Below are 24,778 nucleotides of genomic sequence, written 5' to 3' on the forward strand. Positions count from 1 at the left end.
CCAGGATGGGGGGCTTATGGTACCCCGGAGGAGTCAACAGGGATCTAGGGTCTTTAAGCATCATCAGGAGCCCAGTCCGCCCCCACCTTTTGACAACAATCTTTACTGCTCACTGCCTTGGTCCGCACATTCATCCTTACCAGAAAGACTCTCCTCTTCAGGGAGCAGAGAGATAGAGAGAGCGCGCGCGTAACATGGGAGAGCGCCTGAGGTAAATCTTGATGTGCTTACAGCCAAGAGATGACAAAGATGCCCGTATCCTTACCCACCGCCTTTTCGTGAAACCATAACCGTAGACAATATTCTTCTGCACTTAGCCGGGTAAAGACCCCAACAACCGACCGTTTGATAGGTTACACATCGAAGGGCCCACCAATCCCGTAGTTCTTCGCCGAAGTGACGTCGGTCGTGGCCCACTGGGAACGACGGACATCGGTGGCATGCTCCCAAAGAAGCTGACGAGAAAGTCCAAGTCCCGACTCCCGGTCTCCTCCCCCCTTTCCCCCTCCCCTTCCAAGCTGTCAAGTCACCCTGCAGAATTCTGAAATGTGATGTACCGAGGGGCTTTTGCTCTTCCATTGCTACCTGCATCTCGATTCGTCATTTCCAGTACCGCGGAACGCGGCAAGGCGTCCGACGGGGTCTGGACCACACGGTATTGGTTGCACATCGGAAAACGTCAAATATTTTCCTTCGCCGAGAGAGGCATATATTGACTTCCCGTTGATCCTGTTGAGTCCTCACTTGTCTGAAACTACCACTTTCGGTTCAAGAGCCAGCATTACTGGTGTTCAACAAGAACTCGCTGAATTCTTCTTTCCACTCCCAACACGATCGTTGTGTTGCTTTATTACCCTGTCAGAGAAACTCCTCTGAGCCTCTCCCCCACGGATCCAATGCCTTGAAGCTCTATCTCGGAGTGCCTTTTCAGCCGAAGCTTCCTGCTGTTATTAGACAGCCCGCGACCTCAGAGTCCGAAGCAGAGTACACGAGAAGGCAACAGAGCAATTCATCCAAATAACTGACTCTAGAGTCACGGTGTGAGACAACAACTGTCTGAGAGAGTCGAGTCATCTTGAATATACACCTTTCAGTTTGTATGCAAATTGCACTGGAACCAAAACTGCGGGCATCCAAGTAAATTGATCACGCTGACCGGCAAAAGTAGCAAAAACCAACACCCACGGGAACGAGGGAGCAAGTAGCAGGCCACAGTGTCGAGAGTCAAGATCCAAAAGATGTGCACGCTGTATGACAAGGAGTGGGCCTGCGGCCATAAGGGCTTTCATAACATCGTGTATTGCGAGAAAGTAGGCAAGGGCTGTAAGGGACCGAGTGCCAAACACGAGACGCTTGTTGAGACCAGCGTTTGTAGTGATTGCGTCAGTCGAGCAGCTGACCCCAATCCTCAACAGCGCTGAAGAGTACTCTCCGAGTGATTTTTTGACTCGAGTCACCATCAGAACCAAGCTTGGATAAGGAGAAAGTTAGTTGCGCAGGGAGAATGAATGTAGCGGTTACTGATCATTCGTGGGTATTGTTGATTGTAACTAGCAACTCTTGGTAAGATGAGCAGCACCATGCCAAAGTAGCTCGCCACGATGTGAAGCCGCACTTGATCCGCCACCTAGGTAGTCCTCCGTCTTTCGCCCGTGTGAAGTTTGCCCATCCTGCGAGACCGATCACGCCTCTCTTACAGAACCATTACCAGCCATCTGGCTTGACACAGTACCAGTAACCCTCGAAGATGTTGTTCATTGAGCAACCACGGAGGCCGCCAATGGCCTGGTTCAGGCCAATAACATCGGCTTTGGTGATGTTATTTTTGGAGGCGATGGAGTCGCACGTCTCACCACCTGTAGCTTTGTAGAATTTGACGCATTTTGGCCACATTGGCTCGAGGTGAGGGTTTGGGGTGGAGATGGGGCTGGCTGGGATAGCAACAACCGAGGTCGAAACTAGGAGGATGGTGGCGATACTCGTGATGAACTTCATGTTGACCGTAAAACGAGGGCGGATTAATGACTCGGGAGGTAAGGCAAAGAAGAGGATGGGTTGTGTGATTCTCTTTGACACTATCGAGAAGTTGAGGAGGGTGTATTTATACACTCTGAAGGACTGATGTCTGAGGGACGGGAACCGATGCTCTCATTCACTACCGTGATACCAGCGACTCTGCCGCTCCTAATGCTCTTTGACAGAAGTTCGCATTGTCCAGCGATGGCCGACAATTAAATGCAGATACGAGCATGAGAGCTTCTGCACTTGCAGCAAACTTGATTGGGGCAGCATCAAATCGAACAAACTTATATGATAGAAAGCCTGTCGACCGACGACGGGACGCAAGTCGGGGTCATGGGGAACGCAAGGGAGGAAAAACAATTAAAAGATGTATTAGGAGAAGTTCTAGACGTCTTTGCGCATTGTTGACTCAACGGCGCCAACGATGTTTGGGGCATTTTGTCTCGACCGTTCCACGTGGGTGCCGCCGCCACAAACGGTTCTACCACCAAGTCTTCATTAGAATTGCGGCATAACCGTTGCGCCTGTCTGTTCGAGGCAGCCTGAAGTATTTTGGCAGGGGGCGGAACAGGGCGATGAATGCGACGGCGAAGGGGAGGAGCGGAGAGTACTCCGTAGAGTTCCTGACGTTTGAGAACTTCCGCGCCGGTCCCGCCCCGAAGAGCACGGCAAGTATGTATGGATTTGGGGAACGGCGAATCACGGTCCTGCTTCAATTCAGAAATGGGACAAAAATGTCAAAGGAGGGACGAGAGGTGGTGGACAGTTTTGACTGGACCGACACCAATTCGGGAAAGATGTCTACGTGGTAGGGGAATTTTTAGGGGGGCACGGGGGAGACCAAGCCAGAAGCAGCCGGACCCTAACGGAGCGGGAAGTCTATTCTGGGGCCGACGCTCGGGCCAGCTTGCAAGGCTGACAACGAGGGCGCGGTGTGGTGGGGCCGGATTGACGCACATCCAATGAATGACCCCTGTACTGGAGCTCGGCGCCCATCGCACGACTCCCCTCCAGCAGCCTCGTTCATCATACGATTGTCAAGATGAAGTGGTCGATTTTTGATACGCTCAGCCAGTGTGCCCCGGCCACTGGCAAATTCGATGTCAGGCCATTCCTCCCGATCCTGCATCGTTCTTTCCCGCCCAATTGCCAAACCTTTGCACACTTTTCTGCCGGAGTAGTTTTTTTGCCTACTCGGCCGCCCTGGCCCGAGTCAATTCGAGTCAATCCCCCCCTCCCTCACGGAATCCGGCGCGGGTCACTTTTCCTGTCTTTGAATATCAGCCGACTTTTGTCTTCGTCCTTCCGCTACAGAGCTCAAGCTGTCTCCTGCGAGTCGCGATTCTCGGACTGCTCTCCTACGAACTGCCGCCGTTTCCAACAGCACCACCACCACTATCAAATCACCTGAACCGCTCAACTTTTTCCTCCCGCCTCCGTAAACCTCCTGCAGTCTCCCACAGATCCCCTGTTGGATACGTAAGGTGTGACCAGTCATTTTCGTCCTTGCCTCCACATATTCCTCTCCCCCAACCCTCAACTCTTTTCTCGTCCTTCCCCGTGTTTGATGGATCTTGTTATTGTCCGTCCCCGTGCTTCTCGTTTGCCTCCTACGCCCTCACAAGCCTACTCGCAAAGGCCAAACAATTCTTTGAACGATTCGAACCTTTGCTGATCTTAATAAGCGAAACTCCCGCCTTGACTGCTGTCTATTGCGCAAGCGACACACTTTTGACGGTACACGAACGCGAACGACCGTCTCTGCTCATCCACTGCGTCCTGCCCTGCCTCCCCTGCCAAAGCCGACCCCGACGACTGTTGCTCGCTGCTTGTCCCCATCGCCTTCGCTGCCATTGAACGACTACATTGCCTTGATTGGCTACACGAGGTCGTACGACTGACCATCTTGAGTCGCCAAACTCTTTCACCGACCAAGAAGCGTACGAGGCCCGGGCCTCAACTGCTTAAGGATTATTCGGCAAGCGATCGAGCCGCTGTACATCCACTCTACATTGCATATATCGATTTCTAGATCGACGACCGCCGACGTTTCGGGGGCCGAAATGCTGGCGTTGTGATGGACCCCAACTTTCTCAAAAACCTCGACTACTTTGCTGTCCCCAACAACCAAACAACAAACTCGGCCGAGCAGACTGCCGAGTCGTCCGCCGCAGGTGCTGCTAGAAATGCGCCAGACAACTCCTTGTGGGAGTCCTTAGGCGGCGACCCTGCAAACTCTGAGTCGACGTCCAATGGCCCCTCTGGTTCGTTGCCTTCCTTTGCTCAGGCATCGCCTGCCAGCACGAACTTTGGGCTCGGCTCCATGCCAGCTCAAATGCAGTTCAACCATGGTGGTCAACAAAGGAATCCAGGCTTACCGAGCCGCGCTGCGCCGAACCAAGATCCCCGGCGGAGAGATGGCCATGCACGGAAACGGACCAAGGTCGATTCGGAGGCTGCTGCATTGGAATCGGTCGACTACTGGATCCAATTCGACGATGATGAGGAACAGAAGCTTGGTGGAAGCTTTGAGATCGACTTTTCAAGGCGTAGCAACCCTACCCCGAATTACCGGCCTAGGTAAGCTAGTTTGAGCCAAGGACAAATTACTGATCATAAAAAAATAGCTAATGAAGTGACATTTGCTAGGCCTGCTGCGAATCGCCTGAATCCCATGTCGACTACACCTGGCCTGGGTGCAGGTTTATACACCAACCCTGTGTTCAAGCCAGAGGACTTCATGGATGACGCTGCCCTCGACAATGCCCTTTCGGATGACGAGGACTTTTTGGAATCAATGAACCTCGGCGACCAGCTCGGGAAGATTGATTCCCAGCCGCCTCAGGAAGTACCACCTAGGGAGGGCCTTTACTCAACACCCTTGAGCTGGGAAAAGCCTGCGCCTGGGCTAAGGATGAACCCCCTTTTTGGGATGGGGGGAATGGGTGCCATGGGTGCGCCTATGCTTGACCCTGAACAGCGACGCTTGCTAGCAATAGCGCTCAACACGGGGCGATCTTCAACCAGTCTGGGATCCGGCATGGGGTTTGGTGTCGGAGCAGATCTTGGTCCGGAATTTGCGAGCTTGGAGAACTTCGATGCTACTATGGCGTCAGGCAGCATGAACGACCCGGCCAACGACCCCGAGCAATCGGCTCCTCACAAGGGCAAGCAAAAGGAAAAGGCTCCCATTAAGGAGGAGCCCGGCACCCAAAGGCCGCCAGTGTCACGGAGCACCACTAATGCCACTGGCGTATCCGAAAAGTCGAAAGACAAAGTCAAGGCTGGTGATCGAACGGCACACAACGACATTGAGAGAAAGTACCGTACCAATCTCAAAGACAGAATCTCGGAGCTGCGCGACGCGGTGCCGTCCCTGAGGTCAATACCTGAGGAAGGAGGTGGTGAAGATGCTGAGGTTGACAGCCAATCGCAGCGCGGCCCCAAAGTTAGCAAGGTAAGCTGGAGTGTTTTCCCCTATTTGACAATCGCGAAATCATTTACTTACACTCATCGGTAGGGCACCGTCCTCACGAAGGCGACTGAATATATACACTATCTAGAACGAAGGAATAAGGCCATTATGCGTGAGCACCAGGAACTCGCGAGGCGCCTGCAGGCCTTTGAGCAGCTCTTGAGCGCGCAGGCTCGGCAGCCCTTCCCCATGCCGAACTACAGCAGGACGCTGTTCGATCCAAGAGGTTTCTGTTAAAAGAATCTTCCCCCCTCTCATCACATGACGCATTACGATTGCGAACTGTACATATTACGTTTGTCATGGGCTGCGATTTGCCCCCCAAAATATACGATTGTGGTCAATCTACGAGGAATGAGTAGGCATGTTAAGAATAATCACAGGTTATCAGACCTGCAATGAAATGTTTTACTGCGTTCGGAATCGAATGGAGCTCTTTGGGGAATGAGAATATGGGGTTATTGACCACTAGAGTGATTCATATGCCTGGTGATGTGTGGGGTCTGAGGCTTTTCGAGTTCAGATGAACTTTGGTGTGAATGAGTCCAGGCTCGAAGGCAGTGGCCCCCTCGAAACAAGAAGTGTCAGTCAAGGGGAAAACACAAACTTCTCGTTGGTTTTAGGATAGTCTTCCAAGCTACCGTTGCTGCAGTCCTGAATGAGGATGCGGAACCTCCTGAATTCTTCCCGTCTTTACGTGTTATAGTCCCTAGCCACTCTTGAAGCTGATGACATTACCACCCGGCAAAGAAATCGCCAGTGACGGCTAATCCAAGAATTCAAAACCTATCTCAATGCTCAACCTCACTTTAGTCAATCAATACTAGTTGCTCCAGGCGGATGGTGAACGTTCAACCGTCACTGAAATAGACGGCTACCTGCCGAACGTTTCACACTGGCCATCTACACCGCGATGATGATGATATCATGTTCTTCTGGATCAGCCGACCAACATGGCCTTTGATCAAATCCTGCAAGTAGACTCGGTGAGTCGGTTCCGAGGCAAACAGGGACAGTGCTATGACAAGGAGCAGGCCCCACCAGGCCTGTGCCAGGTACGTGCCTTGACGAACTTTCCCCTTTGGCCATTGAAGCTCCGGTAGGAAGCAAGGGATCTGATACCATCTGGTGGAGAGAATGCCCATACGGGATGTCGGCCTGACAAGAGACTACGCTCCAACAATATAAGTGTCCTATCTCTTACGACTGCTCAGGTGGACGAAATGGGGCGATGGTCAACCAGCAAAAGCGGAATGGCTTCTCTTTGTGTAACGGCACCATTCTATGGTGCCACTTTGGTATCGTTACTTTGTTGTTACAGCGATGGATACACGGAGGTTTACAGGGTTTCACAAATGTTGGTACACCACACCACACAACCCGTCTGCACAACCCACCCTCTTCTTCTGCTCTAGTCTCTCAGAGCCTCAATATCAGCAACCTCCTTCACGGCCTCCGTCGTCAGGATATACGGCGACGTCTCGTCCACGCAGATGCTATCCTCGATCCGCACGCCCATACCCCTGAAATGCTGCGGCCACCGGTCCGTGTCCGGGACGTAGATGCCCGGCTCGATCGTCACGCAGTGGCCCTTCCTCAGAGGCGTCCGCCGTCCGTAGCCGGGTACGTCGTGCACGTCCAGCCCGACGTAGTGCCCGACGTGATGGGGGAAGAGCACGTCGACGTCGCGCGACGTGACGCCCTCGAAGCCGAGGCTCTTCAGCTGCTCGAGCAGGCCCGCCGAGGTGTGCTCGTGGATCTCGTCGAGTGAAAGGTCGGCGTCCTCGCGGCAGAGCGCGACGCTGGACCGCTGGACCGTGAGGACGGCCTCGTAGAGGTCGCGCTGCGCGGGGGAGAATTTGCCGGACGCGGGCCAGGTGCGGGAGATGTCTGTGATGTAGGTGCCGTACTCGCCGCCCGCGTCGACGAGGAGCATCTCGTCTTGGGGGATGGTGTTGTTGTTGACGACGTAGTGGATGCAGAGGCCGTTGCGCCCGCCCGCGACGACGGGGACGTAGGCCGGGCCGTCGCAGCCGTCGGCGGTGAAGCGATAGTCTAGGAAGGCGTGGAGGTCTTTTTCCTTCGTCCAGGACCGGCGCATGGCGTCCGTGATGACGCGGCCGGAAATTTGGCCCGCGCGGCGCATGTTGGCGATCTCGGCGGGGGATTTGATGGCGCGGAGCTGATTGATGACGGGGTAGAGCGGGATCCGGACGGAGGGGAACCAGGACTTGTCCGAGTTCATGAGGCTGGCTACGAGCTTGCTGCTGCCGTTGCTGGCCGAGTTCTGTTCGTTACCGGGCTTCGGGATGTCGGTATAGACCCGACTCGCGCCCTTGAGGATCTCGGGCAGGCAGCGGTCGATGCGGGCAATGTCGTCGGCCTTGTCGGCGTTGAAGATGTCGATGGCGGCCTGGACGCCGTTGCGGGCGCCCATCCATTGTTCCGCGACGGGCTCCTTTGGCCTGGCGAAGAGGTGGAACTCGTAGTCGCCGTAGTCCTTGCCCGTCTTGCGGATGACGGCGACCGAGTCGCCCTCGTTCCAGCCGGTGAGGTAGAGGAAGTTGGAGTCTTGGCGGTAGGGGAAGAAGACGGCGCCGGAGCGGTATTTGAGGTCCGCGGCGGCGAGGACGGCGACGGCGTTGTCCGGGAGGCGCTCGGCGAGGCGGGCGCGGCGGTCGTGGTATTCTTGGGCTGTTATGCCTGGTGTGACTGGAGGCGGGTGTTAGTTTAAGGTATAGGTTGAGGATGTAAGGTTTCTTTGTTCTCATGGGCCATTCCTCTGAGATTCACTTGAAGGAGGTAGGGCAAGCATGAGATGGAATTGTATATGAGTGAGAATGGTGAGAGTGGACTTACTCTCTCCAGCTTTGAGAATGTGAGGGTGAGTCTCATGTACCGGCTGGCCGAACTGCAGATCGGCGGCAGAGACGTCGGAGTAGGGCCGGAACTGACGGCCGGCGACGGCACCGGAGGCGGAGGGTGGTAAAGGCCGCCGCCATGGCGATGCCGGGCGTAACCGCGGGACGGCACGGAGGGCGCGGCTCACCGGCCGTGAGACGTTCATGACCGGGTATTGTCACTTGTGATGTGAGTGGTGGGCGTGAGATGAGAGAGAGAGTCAGACAAGGGAGGTTTGAGGTGGATGCGGAAAACGGACGGGCTCTACGGTTCGGATGAGGTCATGACCGGAGGTGCTAACCACAAGGTACGGACGGATACGGTGCAGGAGAATTTGTGAAGGTGCCTGCTCACTGCTGACTCGTCAATGGCGAGCGCAAGCGGATTTTGTGAGACGGGGTAACCTAGATGCTCCCCCCCTTTTAGGTATCGTGCCACAATGACGAGTGGATGAGAATTTGCAGTGAAAATGAGAGCTTGTGTATAAGTTATTTTTATGTATTTAGTGAAGGCATGCAGGCCATGTTTTGCATCTGCATGCGTATTATTATACATCCCATAGCTTATTCCGTCCAGCCACCCTGCTGCGAATCTGTATGGACATGGTAGCACGTATACTACCTGTATCTGTGTAAGGAGTACATACTGCGTAGTACTTGTAGTGTATTATGTCAACTTTTCAAGGTTCTCTGAAGCGTGAAAAGATACCTGACAAGATGCGGATGCCCGCCCGTCAACACATGGTTATAATGGTCACTGTCGAACACATTGCGTAGGCAAGATGCAAGATGCACCGGGGAATGGACCCCAACATGGCCCCAGAAGCAGCAAGATTTTCTTATTGTTTTCCCACACTGGCAGCTCCATCCAATTTCCATCGTCTGCACGCCTGTCACCTTTATCCACCCGCAGACAGCCTGTCGCCTAGCACCCAGGTGCCTTGCCCGAGAGGTTGTTATTGTTGACGGGAGGTGGGCCTTGGGTTCTCTTACCTACCTTACCTGAGGTACCTAGATTAGGTAAGGATCGTAAGGTAAGGTAAGGTAGAGAGGTTCACTAAAGTTGGGGACCTTACCCGAATTATAGCGAGCTATGCCTGTACTACAGCGGCTGCATCCACTGTGACCGCTGACTGGCAAGACGCGCTGGGCCAAGCAAATTTGGCCGGTTGCTGGAGAGAGGTCTGGCCCGTGCGTGTTTTTGGGCGAATCCAACTGGGATTAGCGCTGTTGTTCCCCTCCCAAACTCGTCAAGCGCGACTTGGGTCCTGCCATGGGTCCTTGGGTAAGCCCGGGGGGCCACGGTCTGGTAAGAGTGGACGACGGGGGTGCAGCCTCTCTTCCCAGTGTTCCCACCACACACGCACACACACGCACACAACACCAACCACTCTCTTGATTAAGAAAGCTCTTTCCTCTGCACATTCACCACACACCTCTCAGGTGCTGCCCTTCACGACGACTCCGACGACGATACCCTCCCCTCCTCCTCCTTTCTCTTCCGCTCGTGTGGTCTTTTGCAACTTCTTCTAGGCTCAAATTCTGTCTTCAATGTCTTGGTGAACTTGTCGACACGGTCTCTGTTGGAACGCGTGAGCGACGTGTAGTAGCCTCCCACGTCGCGTGCTTGTCCACAGAGCAGCAACCCCCCCGCCTCTCGCAGCCACCACAACCACCACCACAGATACTCACGTTCTGTCTCGTCCTCTCTCTCATTTGCAGCGCCTCCGATCCACTCAGACCCGACCGATAATATTTCAACAGCCTTCTCACATCAAACATATTGATTGGGCATTTTTATGGCAGCCATATCCCTATCACCGAATCCCATCCCTCCTTCGGCCATGTCCACCAGACGAACGCCTTTGTCTAGCAACCCCAATGTGGTCAATTCACCCTTGAGAGCCGCTTCTGCTCTGGCCCACGCCAAACAGAAGCGCTCTCATGCCAACATCCAACGGGAGGAGCTCTACGCCCAGCCGCCCCCGTTCAAGAAGCAGGTTGTCGAAAATGTCGGCTCGCGTCAGCTTCGGTCGCCCTCAAAAGTCACAAAGGCTTCCCAACTTCCCCAGCGAGTCGGCCGTCCCATAACAAAGGAACGATCAACACACCACGATGACTCTAGTAATGTCGAGAGGATCCGCCAATGGCAGGCAGAGTACCGCGGGAGGTTTCCCAAAATGGTCTTTTACTTTGATAGTGTCCCGGAAGACCAGAGGGCCAAGCTTACCCGTCAAGCCCAGTCTCTTGGAGCCGTATGTGCAAAGCTTGCCAGTCATCATGTTGTTGGCTCCTATCCACTGACAACTTCTTGTGTAGAGAGACGAACGATTCTTCTCCAGTAGCATCACCCACATTGTGACCGCCCGACCGATACCTGCGCAGGAAGACGTGCAAGCTGCTGCACACGACGCCGAGCTCGAGGAGCAGCCTCAAACCATCAACCCTTCCCTTCTCGACCGGTCTACCGACGCACGAAGACGTCTCCTGCTAGAGACGACCTCGAGGCGAGCTCAAGCTCACGATGACAGAACCCGGAGGACGAGGTCAACCCAGAGCAACGATGTTCTTCACAAGGCTCGGGACATGGGGAAGAAGATTTGGTCGGTGGAGAAGTTCCAGAGGATATTGCAGTTTCTGCTGGAGCCCGACCCGCATGTCGTCGCGGCATATGGCGCCAACCGCGATTCTGCAAGAAACGTTGGAACAAAGAAGGCTACGGAGGAGCCCGGTCTGCTGCAGCTCTTGCAGCATGAGCGGCTGAACGGTCCCTCGGATGCTGTCACGAGCCGGGAAATGATCAACTTCAAGGGGCCATATATCTACATCTACGACATCGACGAGAAGCAGAAGCCTATCATGGTGCGGGAGTATCCCAAGGTCAACAACAAGTACCACGGCGAGTGGCCCCAGTTCAGGACTGTTACCGAGGGCCGATGCCCATTTGTCGAAGAGCCAGAACCCGTTGAACGGCCCAGTAGGAAACCGTCAACGCAGCAAAAGGATCCGAAGGAACACAAGGAGCGTGTCGCCAAACCTGCGGCCGAGGAGAGCCCGTCTCTTCAGCCTCCCGAAGTGCCTGCGCCAAAGGCAGCCATTGGCAAGCGCTCGCTTTCTGAGATGCAAGAGGGCCAGAACAAGTTGCGGGCTGCCATGAAGCCAATGGATGTGTTCAACCCTCCCAAGGCCGTGGTATCAACCCCGATTGATTTCGGGCGGACTCAACATGCTTTCACTGGACGGACCGGGAACGGGCGATTCTTGGCCGGCGAGCCCGTCGCCTCTGGATTGCAGCCTTCGAATGTGACTTCAGCTATCCGATCGAATATGATCTCGTCTACCTCTGGTATCAACGGGGCCAAGGCCGGTACGAGTAAGGAGGTGCATGGTTTGCAACGCAAGGTGTTGCAGCGGGGTGCGCCCGTTCCCCAAGACGCCAGCTCCCGGCGGCTCACGGAGATGTCTCTGGAAGCGACATCTACTAGATCTACTAGTGTTTCTCGAACCACCAGCAGGCGTATGGAGCTCATTGAAGAGGACGCCGAGAAGCAGAGCTCCAAGCTCTCAAGAACCAGCTCCAAGACCCAGGCTCCGCCTGCTAAGAGCAAGCGCGACCTGAAGCCTGGCTACTGTGAGAACTGCCAGGACAAATTTAAGGATTTTGACGAGGTATGTGGAGAGTGGGACTTGAATAATAATACTGTCACGCTAACAGCTCGAAGCACATTCTCACACGCAAGCATCGCAAGTTTGCCGAAAACACTGACAACTGGGCCGAGCTGGACGACCTTCTCAGCCAACTAGGCCGGGTTCCCAGATACCGATCTAAACACTCACGCGACGACGAATACACGGACGACTCCTTGTAGACCAGGCCAACCCATGGACTCCTCGTCATGTCGCCCAACACTTTGACACCGACTCTGCCCTGCTTCCCAATGTTCTTCTCGATCCCCCACTTGCCGTTGCAATGCACGGCGCATTGTCATCATAAAGCTACGGATACGTTCCACCGTTGTGGAATCAATGATACCAGTAGACTGTCCAACATGAAACCATGTTTGGTTTCCGGTCATGTTTATTTTCTCTTCACTTCGTCTTTCACTAATAGGTCGGCTCGCATTGATATCATTGCATGCACAGTGGCGTTTGGCATGGATTATCTTATACCACGACGGCTCAATTTTCCATTTTCTTTTTTGGCGCGGGCAGGGCGGCGGCACATTGTCGGCCATCAGCATCATTATCACCAGAGGCCGTATATGCGATAGGAGGAGAAAGTAGGACGGCGCGTCTTAATGAACCACGGTGTAGATATCACATTGAACAGTCTATGCTTGTGTATACTGTACGTTGAACACGAAAAAAAGCTGCATGGTTTGGGAAAGTAGGATGCTGCGGGTGTCGTGAAGCAGCCCGAGTGTTTGTGTTATTCAGAACAAGGCGTTGAGGATAATTCAAGCATTTCATACACCCCCTCGTATCCTAGATGAATGTCATCGTGCATTCCAGGCTTTGATTATGTCACCGGGTCAGTTTGGGGACCAAGATCTATTAAGTGTCAGATCCTTCGAGCACGCAACGAAACTAACAAGTACATCAAATCTCCGGATTCCGGGGGTGCATTGACAGCCACGATCTCGAAGTTCAAGAAGCTATTGTGTATTCATTCTAGTCTCGTCACGAGAAAGGCACCGGTCTGCGTACCAGCGGTCTCGCAAGCGGCCCGAGCTTGGTCTAGATAGGGAGGTTAGGTAGGTAGAACAACACAAAGTTACTTATTTGAGGACCACTTTGGTTCCTGAAAATCATCGTCTCCGAAATGAGGTGAAGCAATGGGAATTCCATAGCGATGGGGCTTGTCATGCGAATTAGGTTTCGACGATGCGCAAGCTACATAGCTCTTTGAACCGGACGGTTCTCTTTTCCCACGCGTTCGTTTTCTCGGTTACACGTCAGGCGAGAAAGCTTCCATGCATCTGCGTAGCCTAGTGCTGCGCATTCCGCGTGCCGCACCGCGCGCTGGCTTGCCCCACCACCCATCCCACGGGCCTCGTTCAGTGGGGTGGGATCGACTTTTGTCCAGCGGGGCCCTCAATGGCGGGGGTCATGGTACGCTTTCAGGCGGAGAAAGATATCAACTAGTCTCTATGGCTCAGTCGGTAGAGCGTTGGTCTCATATCCATACATATGACTCTAGATCATCTAGAGATATCCAAAGGTCGCAAGTTCGAGCCTTGCTAGGGACAGTTTCTTTTGCTTTTTGGGGTGTTTGTGAAGTCGGTTTTGTGTTATCTCGTTGTTTTTTGATGGTTTGATGTAGTTTATGTGGTTGGTCGGGTATAATTCGTCTTTTTGTCTATGACTCGTTGGTTGCGTCTGTCTTTTTGAAGCACGACCGCTCATCCCGTTCAACTCTAACAGATACACACCATATCATGCCATGCTTGTGTTCTTTCGAAGAACGCATTATTTCACGGCCAAAATCAGTCCATATGTAATCGTGTGACTAATTAGAATATGATTCTTAAATAGTCGAGTCGACAAGGAAGAAGAACATGGTGATCAAATGCTTGGGGGTTGGCTCAATTTCACCTTGAGTTGAGATTAAGACGGCTCATTGCCACTTTCGAGTGCGATGTATTATACTGAAATGCACACATGGACTATCCGTAAAAACTTGGCAGCTCATTTCAGTGCTCAGGATTCAGTGTCAAGTACTCAATACTATTCTACTTCTTCTTATTTCAATGGAGCTGGGTTTAGCCAATGTCTATCCTATATCTAGAGGTGACGAGCCAAAGTCACCGCGAGACTTATTCCTCCCGCTTCCTTTTCAGTCTTTCTTGTTCTCGCGCATTTACCAGCGACATCGGCAGGTACCGGTCATCAAACGAGGCATGGCTCAAAAAGCCACGAGGCCACGATCCGCCGTCAGCCGGGGTTTCGGAAATATATCTTTCAAACCCTCCGTCCTCTTGAAATAGACAGGGCAGTAGTCTCTCAACGACGGCGGCCTGGCGAATTGCCTCGTAAATCTTTGAAACGCTGGTACCAATCGTACTGGACTGCTCTTCTCTAAGGCCCTGGTGAAACTGAACTTGCAATTCCTGGCGCACGAAATCATGGAGCGCGGCAGCGCCTCGGCCTAGGCCTTCAGGGTACGTGTAGTTCGAGTTGGGGTTGTTGGACGGGTCGGCGACCCACGCTTCCATGGTTTGCCGGAACTCGTCTCGGACGGCCAGGACTTGTATCAACGAGACGCAGCTAGATCCATCGTGGGCTAAGGAGTCCATGATGTGGGAGGCGGCTTTGGACGCAACAACCGAGCAGCGCTGGGTGTGGCTGTACTTGTTTGCCCCGTACCACCACACTCTGACCAGCTCGTCCAGAGCAGTGGCTGTCGTCGCTGTCTCAGTCGTCTGACCCTCGCTCTTGATGTAATTATCTGCTGACAATAAGGAGGCCAACTTCGCCATGGACGTTGACGAGGACACAGAGGTGAGGAATTTCTCGTGGTAGGCTCTCAAGTCGGCCGCCTGGCAACACACAAGGAGGTGAGCAGCACACATGTGCGATAGGATATCGACGGCCTCCATGGTACGGCGGCCTGAGAGGAACGCAAGGGAGTTGATGCCCTGGTTGTGCATCTCGGCCGACTGGACGTGAGACGAGACAGGATGCGCGAGCGCAGCCAGCTCCGACATGTAGGCACTCATGTTGACGTCGATGCCCTTCATGGTATAGGACTGATCAGGGTCTCCAAAGACCAGGTTCGGGTCGAGACCGTTGTTCGTGGCCGGATTGATCAACTCGGAGCACTGCGAGAAGAGCATGCGCCCGATCATCTGCAGCGCCGTTCTGGTCTTGTCCATGGCGGAGGTGATGGCGGTCGCTTGGAAGTTGCCTCCAGAGTACACGTCACCTGCGGCCACATCGCCGCCAACGCCTATGTCGATGACTGGGTTGTCGGACGTTGAGTTGAGCTCGGTTCGGATTTGCCTATACGCCAGTTGAAGGTCCTCGAGGTACGGACCCATCCACTGTGGCGCGGTTCGTGTTGAGTATCTGTCCTGCCATAGACCTTGGCCCGTCCGCTTCTTACCTTCCAGACCAGTCACATACTTGGATGACTTGAGGAAGTTTCGAATATTGTTGGCCACTTCTTTCTGTCCGTCGTGAGGTCGAATTCTGTGAATGAACTCATTGGTCCACTCGACGTTACCCAGTAGACACTCAGATGTGAAAGCAGTAAGCCCTTGGGCGAGGACTGCGAGTTGGTTCGCTTCGTGAATTACCAACGCAGCCAAGGCAGCAGAGGGTGCAGTCCCGTTAATCAGGCCCAAGCCTTCCTTTGGCTGTAGCTCAACAGGCTGTATGTCATATTGTTTCAATGCATCACGGGCAGATATGACTTTTCTGCTGGGGCCTGATCCAATGGTGACGGAAATGTTGGGATCCCCAATCAGAGTCCCCGCGATGTAAGATAGGGGCATCAAGTCCCCGGATGCCGAGATGGTGCCTCGCAAAGGAATCAACGGCGTGATGTCGTGACGGAGCAGGCTGAGAAGGGTCTCGATAACCTCCAGCCTGACGGCACTATGGCCGCGGAGACTTTGGTTCGCTCTGATTACGATAGCGGCCTTCACCCAAGCTGTGGGAATGACGTGAGACTGTCCATCTTGATCAACCTGACTATTGGTCATGTCAGAGGAGGCGATGATGGCGCTTTGGGTGTGCTGGAGCAGAGAAATTTGTAGTTTCTTGAGCTGTTCCGTCCGTGAGTCGGCGCTGCCGCCGAAGCCCGTGTTGACGCCATACACGACCCAGCCGTTTTCAATATGGTGGTCGAGGACGTTGATACTCTGGCGTATTCGGTCTCGAATCAGTTGGTCATCCTTCACGCGAGGAACGAGCCCGTGACGCGCTACAGCAATGACGGCGGGAACGTCGAGATACAAGCCGTCTAAGGGAAAGACGAAAGCTAAGCTTCCCAAGTCTTTGACATCCCGCGTTTGCTTGCGCACGAGCGTAGCATGTGTTGTTGCCATTTCAGTGGATTTGGGTGACCCTGGGGTACGACGAGATCAAGATCTTAAAAGGGGTTCGAAGTTCTGCAGGCAAGGTTAGAAATTGAGTTTTGCTTGATTAGAAGAATGTTTCGGAAAGGAAACAATCCAAAGTGCACAAAATGCGCCTTATAAATATGCTCATGACCATAATGGCAAGCAGCATCTCGTTCGTGATTGTGTGGCGTAGGAATAAGGAAGGTGAGGTGAATTAGAGATGACTTCTTACGGTTGTGTCACGTCCGCATGCCTCTCCAACACTACGTAGGCATGGAGAAGAAGTGAGAAGAAGTGAATTGCTACTAGTAGCCCGGCTACGAGTTGGTTCTCCGCGGCAGAAGGCGTGGTCGCGAATCACTCGCTCGCTCGAGTGTTGCTCACGGCATATTGTGCGCTCTGTAAGGTAATGAACGTGGCTTATGCGGTGAGAGTGATAGACGTCGATTCAGGGCTAGGCGCCTGAAGCCGAGGGTCGTTGCATCGATTCCCTGCATCTTTCTCTCCAAGTACGGTACTCTGTGATCATCGTGCATGCATGGTGCCAGATAGCCTATTTTCCAAACTTTTTGGCCTACGAGAGTATCGGATCTTGTGCTCTTAATCTCAGTCGCCTGTAGCATCGCGAGGCCCTGATGAAGTGAGGGTTCGAAATTGGTCTAGATAGTTCCGTTAGATATGTATGTACTCCGTAATTGATGGTGGGTGTGTAGTTGAATCTGGAGAATGGAAGGTTCTTGAGGTGCTTGAGGTGCCTGGCAAGCCCGCCCAGGGCGCACTCAGGCAGTAACCACTCACGGGGCCCCGGTCAACCACCTGCCAAACCTAGCACACAATGAATGGCCAGTCTCACTCTTTCATCTCCAACCTCACCTCCTTCCTTTCATTACGATCTATTCATCTGAACGACCTCCCTGTGTCTGATGACTCGGCTAGCTCAACACCGCTTTCTATTCTTATCCTATCTCACTCATCTTAACACTTCTCCAACCACGCATCCACTCTAGGTAGCAACGCAGCATCCAAAAATGGCTACCCCATCGTCGCCTGGCATCCCGAGGTCAGACTCGGCCTCACCTCCGCCTGCCACCATTCCAGATCGTCCAGCCTCTCCGGAAGTGCCACTCACCATGTCCGCCTCAGCCATCCTCATAGCTCAACCTCGCGATGTGGCCTCTGCTCTGAGCAGCGCAGGCGAGTATCCTTCAGACAAGGTCGTCGTCAAATTCAAGGCTGTCGGAAGTGCACCCTCGCTCGCTCGAGGGGTGGCCAAGATCTCATCTACCCAGACATTCCACACTGTCATCTGGTATCTGCGCAAGAGGCTCAAGCTTCAAGAAACAGACAGCGTCTTTTGTTACGTCAATGACTCTTTCGCCCCCTCCCTCGACGAGATTGTCGGTAACTTGCATAGTGTGCGTCCATGGAGCAGCTATTACTAATGGCAGATGCAAATGCTAACATGCTTGCAATAGTGCTTCAAAGATTCAAGCGGTCAGCTTGTGATTTCTTATGCTATGAATCCAGCCTTCGGCTGAGATTAAGTACGCTATTACATGGTATCCTATGGCTGAATAACGATGAAAATGCCTCCGCCCTCTAGACTCCCAAACACCGGTAATGCAGCACGAAAGTGACGCAAAGCAACGATCTATTAGCCACCGAACCCGGTCAGCTCCTCACAACTTTTCCAAAGCGCTGGTAAATTCGTCAAGCGCCTCCTTGGAAATGGGATAGGTGTGCTCGGGTGCAGGATACTGTCGGCTCTTCACCTCGTCCCGATAGGTCTCGATAGCACGAAGACTTTCGCTCCAGACGTCGCCGTACTTCTTGACGAACTTTGGCAGGAATCGGCCGGGAGGGAAGTTTCCGGTCATGTCGACCTGCACCAAGACCTGGCCGGAGCAGCCATTGCCGGCGCCGATGCCAATGGTTGGGACAGAAAGCTTTTCCGTAACAAGTGCTGCGACTTCAGCGGGAACAGCCTCGATGACCATGGCGAAAGCACCGGCCTCTTGTACAGCGAGTGCATCCTCAAGGAGCCTCAAGGCCCCGTCGGAAGTCTTGCCTTGCACTCTGAAGCCGCCAAGGGCGTTCTGCCGTTGTGGTGTCAGTCCCACGTGCGCGAGAACCGGGATGCCTGCGGACGTGATCTTCTGGATTGTGGGGGCCATCTCCTTGCCACCCTCGAGCTTCACGCCTTGCACGCGGCCCTCTTTGACGAAGCGGATGGCAGTTTCCAGAGCCTGTTCCGGAGCTATTTCATAGCTGCCCATGGGTAAATCGCCAACCTGAGTTTGGATCAGTACGATATTTGCAAATTAGAACTAGAGTAGACTTACAGTAAATGCGGACTTGGTGGCTCTTGCGACAGAACGGCAATGAAGCAGCATTTCTTCTACCACAACTTCGCTCGTGTCTTCCATACCAAGCGCAACCATGGCCAGGCTGTCGCCTACAAGGATAATATCCATGCCAGCATGGTCGGCAACGTGGGCACTGGGGAAGTCGTGCGCAGTCATGACTGTGATTGGCTCGCGCTTCTTGTACAGACTACGCAAAGAACCAAGTGTGACTTTCTTTCTTTGGTTTGCAGAAGTTGTACCCATGGGGGAATGCGAGCTGTGTCGTATCTGCAACGGTTGCGTAACAGCGGAATACATGGGTCGCATCAGAGACGCTGCTGTCGAGGGTCGCGTGCTTCTCAGAAGAGAGGCACACGACCTCAGACAGGTACTTCGGATTGTAGGAAGAGACATATGGGCAGACAAGTACCTTTTTGTCTTGAATATGAAGTAAACGTATGGAAGGGATAGGCAAGTGCAGAAAAAAATGAGAATGCAAAGATGCAAATTTGGTCGTGATGATGCTGGTGTTGTCAGTGTGGAGAGAGAAAGATTAAGAAAAGTTTGCGTTGAAGGGCGAAGCGCAATCTTTTATTATCCAAGTCATGATGGTTTTTGCTGCGTAGAATTGAGTATCTCCAAAATTACCGGTGGTGTTTCGTTCCCGCCGCTTCGCTGGGCTGGGGGTTAGAGATGGTAAAAGCGGGCCGATCTCACAAAGCTGACCATACAGGTGCCGTGCTGGACGCTTCGCTGGGAAAGTCCCTCCCAAGGTCCAGGGAACGGTGTCCGGTCCACCTGCGACCAACCTCCGTGATTGGACAAGGCGCCGAGGCACGTTCGGTGGTTCCCCCCTCCAGAGTCCATCGCCGTCTCTTAACGGATACGTACCTTTTGTTCTGGGAAGGGATTAGGTAGTGAGCCGTGCTGCGCTCTATGGTCCTTGTCCCATAGGGCGCCAGTACAACGCTGATCCTCTTCGAGGCCCGTTGCTGAGGTAAGTGAGCTAAGACCGAGGCAACTCTGCCTCGGGCCCGGCGGTTTCTGATCTCGGCCCTCCGCAAGGACGAGCATTGGGATGCCCAAAGTTTCCCTTGGCCCAGATCGGCTTGGAGCAAGCTGACTAGCGAACCCGAAGCTTGAGATGATGGCGCTCGCGTGACTTGACCTTTTGAAGTCTATTCTTACTGGCTTGGTCTTCAATATGGCCAACCGACACCGCTTTCACTGCGTATAAGTCCCCGCATACCTGGGTAGAAGGAAGTGACGGACGGCCGGTATCACGGATAGTCCCCCCTCCCATCAGAAGACGGCGTTTCCTTCCTGGCTCGTGACAGCGTACAACCTTGCCCACGACTGCAGTCCATCCGATTCGTACTTGCGTGGGATGATGGGTTGTTCCTTGTAGAAATGTCTCAAGAGATCTCGCAAGCAGATGATGTCGTTGGACGGAACGGCCCTTATGGTACTGGTCTTTCGTACAGCCTCAAGGACTTACATCATTCTTGCGAACTTTACTAGTCGGGACTGCCGGTGTTTGTTGGCTGATCCGGCTCTGGATGTCTAAGGTGAGTTGAGTTCAGCTGGAGCTGTATACTTGCGACCTGAAGCAAGACTGAATGTCGCCTCATAACCTGAGGAAATGACGATTGAATTCAGGTAAAGTTTTTCTGAAAGTACCTGCGGCTTTGTATGTAATCCTTCGATACTGGAGGAACATTTTGTCTCTCCAACATCGACCTTCAGTTTCGACATTGTTCCTGCGAGACGATTAAGGCTTGCATTGTCCCGCATGGCCTTAGTCATGTAGGAATAGGAGCCCAAGACAGGTGGGTAGTAGGCTCTAACACACAATAAGGGAACCTGTATGGCTGGCAAGATCCGCGCCTAGCCGCCTAATCCTCGGGCCCACCTTTCCTTATCGTCGCACTTATCACTCATGGTCCGGGATCGCCCACATCATCATTGCGCGTGACTTGGCGTCAGGAACCCGATCCGACCTTCTCCTCCTCTCTGTAACCACCCACTGCACTCCTCACGATTTCAAGACCAACAACAAGCGACACTCACGTATAGGACACCGTCTCTCAAGACCCCGCGGCGAGACCTCATATATAGGGGAACTTCCACACCAATATCAATCCATCCTCCCCCGCACTCGGCTTACAACAACTCTACCCCAATCGAATAGTCGTCCGAACACCCCGCGCGCAACCGACAAGATGAGCAGCCCACGCAGAAGAATCGAGACTGATGTAAGTCTACGATTCTACTGGAGTCTTTGTATGATAATGGTGCAGCAAGCTCACGCCTTTGTCTTTTGTTTAGGTCATGAAGTAACCTCGCCCCGAGTCACACCATACCTTTGAAAGCTCGCTAACCTGACGCAGGATGTGCGATTTGCCGACCGACCACCTCCTGCTTGATATACTGACCTTTGTAGGTTGATGAGTGACTATGAGGTTACTCTGGTGAACGACAACAGTACGTTACCCCCTGCTCCCAGCCCATATTTAGAGCTGTTGCGACTAACACCCCATGCAGTGTAAGACTTAGACCCATTCGACGACATCCTCCGATCCTAACACCACCCACCCAGGCAAGAGTTTTACGTTAGATTTAAGGGCCCTACCGAGAGTAAGCCCAATCAATACCTATGCATCAGTTAATTATGCTGATTCTCTGCAGCTCCATTCGAAGGCGGCGTCTGGAAGGTCCATGTCGAGCTTCCTGACCAGTACCCTTATAAGTCACCGAGTATCGGATTCGTGAATCGCATTTTCCACCCCAATATCGACGAGCTGTGAGTAGACAACATTCGACCGAGATGCATATGAACGAACGAGTGGTTTGAGAGGGAACAAAACAGAGCAAGGAGCTGATCCAGGGAAATGCATAGGTCGGGCTCCGTCTGCCTGGATGTCATCAACCAGACTTGGTCGCCCATGTTCGACATGATCAACATCTTCGAGGTCTTCTTGCCTCAACTTCTCCGATACCCGAACCCGACGGACCCCCTGAACGGCGAGGCGGCTGCTCTGATGATAAGAGAACCCAAGAGCTACGACGCCAAGGTCAAGGGTGCGTAGACGCAATAGAAGGCAGAAAGGGGTCAAGATATATTGCTAACAAGGGCTCAGAGTATGTCCAAAAGTACGCAAGCAAAGATGCCGCCGACGAAGCCGGCGCCGAGAGCGAAGATGATGACGACATGTCATCCGTTGGCAGTTTCGGCGACGATGACGAGGAACCCGCCGGCCGCCTCGATGACGTATGAAGCGCAGTCGGGAACTTTGAGGGAAACACGGCTAGAGAGAGCATTCATGGAAATGGCGTCGCAGGAGACTTATATCCCCCGGGTTGTGATTGGACTTGGCATTCTTGAACCCTACTCAACGTGGTCCTGCTGAGTGGCACTCACCCTCAACAGCGACCAGCATCGAGGCCGGGATTCTTCCATCTTTGTGTTTTAGGGACTAGGCAAGGGCATTTTTATGGGAATCAGCTTTGGAGTTTTCACATGAGACAATCGCGGATAGGATGGGGGCTTGATTATGATGATGACCATTGCTCAAGAGGAGTGCTATTAAAGGCCGATGGGGACGACGTGGGCGTGCACAGCATACATACCACCCCAGATTGGATTCCAATTTGTTCGATCAACTCGGACCAGTGGCTCTAGAAGCTATCAGTTAGTCAGTAACAGTCATGCAAACAGCAACAACTGCCCTCCGTGAATCCATGTGGCGTGTTATGGATGTGTCCTGAGTACGATGTAAGGGCGCATCCTTAAGAGCATATGCCAAACTGGGTCTGGGATATGGCGAGTGATGGCGTAGGGCGGGTTATTGAATCATCATATTTTAGTATTCGTCACTCGAGAACGCACCCTCGACTTGGTCTACGTAAACGAGAAAAAGCGTCTGTAGATACACAACACCAACGCCTTGGGAAATTCCTGGGGTATCTCTGCTCTAAATCATATCCGCTAAACGCCGTACAAACAACCCATGCAACGCTCCTTGCGAATTCAAAGTGTAGAGGAATTCCTTCTCAATCCGAATCAGAGTCGTACGCCACAAGCGACTTTGACGATGGTGTGTCCTGCTCGGGCTCAGTGGTCTTTGACAACTCCTGTTTCTGCTGCGCACCAACACCAGCACCATCACCACCACCCTCATCACGCTTCCTCTTCAGCCCCGGGATCCTCGGCGCCGAAGACCTCTCCGTCGCCCCCTTGGTCTCGACCAGGAACGGATCCCTCGCCATGCGCGTGTTCCCGACAATTTCGGAGACGATGGTCTCCCTCCTCTTGGAAGCGAGGACTTCGGCTTTGGGTGTTCCCTTGGGCAGCAGCGCCGCCTTACCAGCCGTCGTCTTTGTAGACTTGCAGTCCCTAGCCGAAGTAGAAGCCGCAGCGGAAGAAGTAGTAGAAGAAGAAGAAGAAGAAGGCGGCGCAAAAAGCGGCTTCGCAAAAGCCTTCAGCCCCGCCTCGTCAACCCCGTCCCCAACACCCCCAAACTCAACCAACCTCGCCCGCCGCGCATCCTCCTCCGTCGCAGGCACGAGCTCGATCCCCAAACTCATCTTATCCTTCAGCGCCTCGCCCACGGCGGCCTCCTTCTCGCGCTGGTGCCGTCCCGCGCGGAACGTCGCGCGAAGCGCCTTGTTGCGCGTGTACGGATCGTCCCAGTCCCGTTTCGCAGCGTCCTGCAACTCGTCGATGCGCTCCGTCGCCTGCGCGAGGTGTTGCCGGTCCTCAATCGTCTTCTCCAGGGAGGCGAAGGCGTTGCTGCGGAGCTTCTCGCGTTCTTCTTCCGTGAGGATGGCCATCTCCCCCTCGGCCGGAACCCTCCCTTCCTCGCCCGTGTCGCGCTTCTTGGCGCCCGAGACGACGACGTAGGCCGTGTTCTTGGGGTCCGTGTGGATCTCGATCCAGCCGCCGCAGTCGGCGTGCTTCATGCGGAACTGCCATATCGCCGTCGAGAAGTAGGACCCGATGCGCTTCTTCTCGGCGTTGAAGCGGACGCCCTGGCCGATGATGGTGGGTTTCGGGCAGGTGGCGCACCAGATGGCAAAGGGCATCTCGAAGCGGACGACGAGGATGCCCGGTTTGGAGGCGCGGGCGCCGAGGGGGTGTTTGCGGGCGAGGGCGTTGCCTGTTGTCGTGCCTTCGTGTTCGGGCGGGACGTAGCGTCCCATGTTGAAGCCTTGCATGTTGGGCGAGGTTGAGGGGGGTTTTGCGATAGGAGTTCGGAGGGAGGGAGAGGTTTGTGGGAGGTTTGGCTGGTCGTGGGTTGGTTGTGATCGATGCCGAAATCGTGCTCGTAGACGGCCCCGCGGGGGTGGTTTTTTGAAAAGTCGCGGCGGAGATGGGTTCCGGCGGGACGGGATAGTTGCCCCAGATTGGTAGGAATGGAAAGGTGGGATTTCGGAGATGGTGGGGGTTCTTGTTGCGCCGCTACCTTGGACATTTGGCGCCGGTTGTAGTGGGGCACTGGGGGAGCAGCGGGATTATGTAATGAGGCCTACCCAGGAATTCCATAGTACCTTTACAAAATGCCATCGTTGGCCTCACTTTGACTTTTACGTCGAGATCTATGCTATATGTTCTCAAATTCTCTACCGGTAGTTTGTGAACTCGTTTCTGTTGACAAATGTACAAAATGGACCTACGTGTGCCGGTTAGCCGTCTCAAGTAGCATCACCCGCATCATCACGCACTGCCAGCTGCACCTCACACTCAAAGTGGTCATTATAGTCGTGATTTGAGGGTCAGAACCACGCAGGCTGCAAACCGCGATATTGGCCTCTTTCTTGTTTCGAAATCTTGCCTTAGGCCGATAGTTACCGATCCCAAACTCAGGTACTGATAATTGAATGCTGACGACGTGAGATGTGTGACTTTTCGTTGCCAGTCGTTAAGGCGAGGCTGATGGCTACCATGTCACCATCGATTGCGTGATTTCG

The 24,778-nt window shown here is 53.7% G+C and overlaps 8 protein-coding genes across 8 annotated transcripts; 4 read left to right on the forward strand and 4 right to left on the reverse strand.

Moving 5' to 3' along the window:
- The first annotated feature begins 3,135 nt into the window (after positions 1-3,135).
- HER10_EVM0003086 (helix-loop-helix DNA-binding domain-containing protein) lies at positions 3,136-6,149 on the forward strand. The gene is made up of 3 exons (XM_035472772.1): positions 3,136-4,602; positions 4,672-5,479; positions 5,543-6,149. The coding sequence occupies exons 1-3, from the start codon at positions 4,100-4,102 to the stop codon at positions 5,732-5,734; spliced, it is 1,503 nt and encodes a 500-aa protein (XP_035333831.1). The 5' UTR covers positions 3,136-4,099; the 3' UTR covers positions 5,735-6,149.
- Positions 6,150-6,636: 487 nt separating this feature from the next.
- Positions 6,637-8,759, reverse strand: HER10_EVM0011027 (metallopeptidase family M24). Its single transcript, XM_035480469.1, has 2 exons — positions 8,357-8,759; positions 6,637-8,209 (listed from the first exon to the last, which is right to left on the reverse strand). Exons 1-2 carry the CDS (start codon positions 8,562-8,564, stop codon positions 6,909-6,911), a joined length of 1,509 nt encoding a protein of 502 aa, XP_035334389.1. The 5' UTR covers positions 8,565-8,759; the 3' UTR covers positions 6,637-6,908.
- Positions 8,760-9,670: 911 nt separating this feature from the next.
- On the forward strand, positions 9,671-12,873 carry HER10_EVM0007002 (Dfp1/Him1). The gene is made up of 3 exons (XM_035476569.1): positions 9,671-10,652; positions 10,717-12,066; positions 12,120-12,873. Exons 1-3 carry the CDS (start codon positions 10,197-10,199, stop codon positions 12,264-12,266), a joined length of 1,953 nt encoding a protein of 650 aa, XP_035334091.1. The 5' UTR covers positions 9,671-10,196; the 3' UTR covers positions 12,267-12,873.
- Positions 12,874-14,213: 1,340 nt separating this feature from the next.
- On the reverse strand, positions 14,214-16,448 carry HER10_EVM0013253 (phenylalanine ammonia-lyase; the record flags this gene model as incomplete). Its single annotated transcript, XM_035482617.1, has 1 exon — positions 14,214-16,448. The coding sequence occupies one exon, from the start codon at positions 16,446-16,448 to the stop codon at positions 14,214-14,216; it is 2,235 nt and encodes a 744-aa protein (XP_035334530.1).
- Positions 16,449-17,335: 887 nt separating this feature from the next.
- On the forward strand, positions 17,336-18,241 carry HER10_EVM0003785 (ubiquitin-like autophagy protein Apg12). The gene is made up of 2 exons (XM_035473449.1): positions 17,336-17,878; positions 17,939-18,241. The coding sequence occupies exons 1-2, from the start codon at positions 17,492-17,494 to the stop codon at positions 17,999-18,001; spliced, it is 450 nt and encodes a 149-aa protein (XP_035333876.1). The 5' UTR covers positions 17,336-17,491; the 3' UTR covers positions 18,002-18,241.
- HER10_EVM0008140 (3-methyl-2-oxobutanoate hydroxymethyltransferase) lies at positions 18,143-19,222 on the reverse strand (the record flags this gene model as incomplete). The annotated part of the gene is made up of 2 exons (XM_035477672.1): positions 18,143-18,754; positions 18,806-19,222. 2 exons carry the CDS (start codon positions 19,220-19,222, stop codon positions 18,143-18,145), a joined length of 1,029 nt encoding a protein of 342 aa, XP_035334165.1.
- Positions 19,223-21,255: 2,033 nt separating this feature from the next.
- Positions 21,256-22,218, forward strand: HER10_EVM0001704 (ubiquitin-conjugating enzyme; the record flags this gene model as incomplete). The annotated part of the gene is made up of 6 exons (XM_035471444.1): positions 21,256-21,292; positions 21,408-21,449; positions 21,497-21,611; positions 21,708-21,889; positions 21,949-22,079; positions 22,153-22,218. 6 exons carry the CDS (start codon positions 21,256-21,258, stop codon positions 22,216-22,218), a joined length of 573 nt encoding a protein of 190 aa, XP_035333741.1.
- Positions 22,219-22,765: 547 nt separating this feature from the next.
- HER10_EVM0010045 (uncharacterized protein) lies at positions 22,766-24,200 on the reverse strand. Its single transcript, XM_035479515.1, has one exon. The coding sequence runs from the start codon at positions 24,023-24,025 to the stop codon at positions 22,862-22,864; it is 1,164 nt and encodes a 387-aa protein (XP_035334309.1). The 5' UTR covers positions 24,026-24,200; the 3' UTR covers positions 22,766-22,861.
- Between the last annotated feature and the right edge of the window lie 578 nt (positions 24,201-24,778).

Source organism: Colletotrichum scovillei (assembly GCF_011075155.1).
Source record: "Colletotrichum scovillei strain TJNH1 chromosome Unknown Contig00005, whole genome shotgun sequence".
In the NCBI taxonomy this organism is placed as follows: Eukaryota; Fungi; Ascomycota; class Sordariomycetes; order Glomerellales; family Glomerellaceae; genus Colletotrichum; species Colletotrichum scovillei.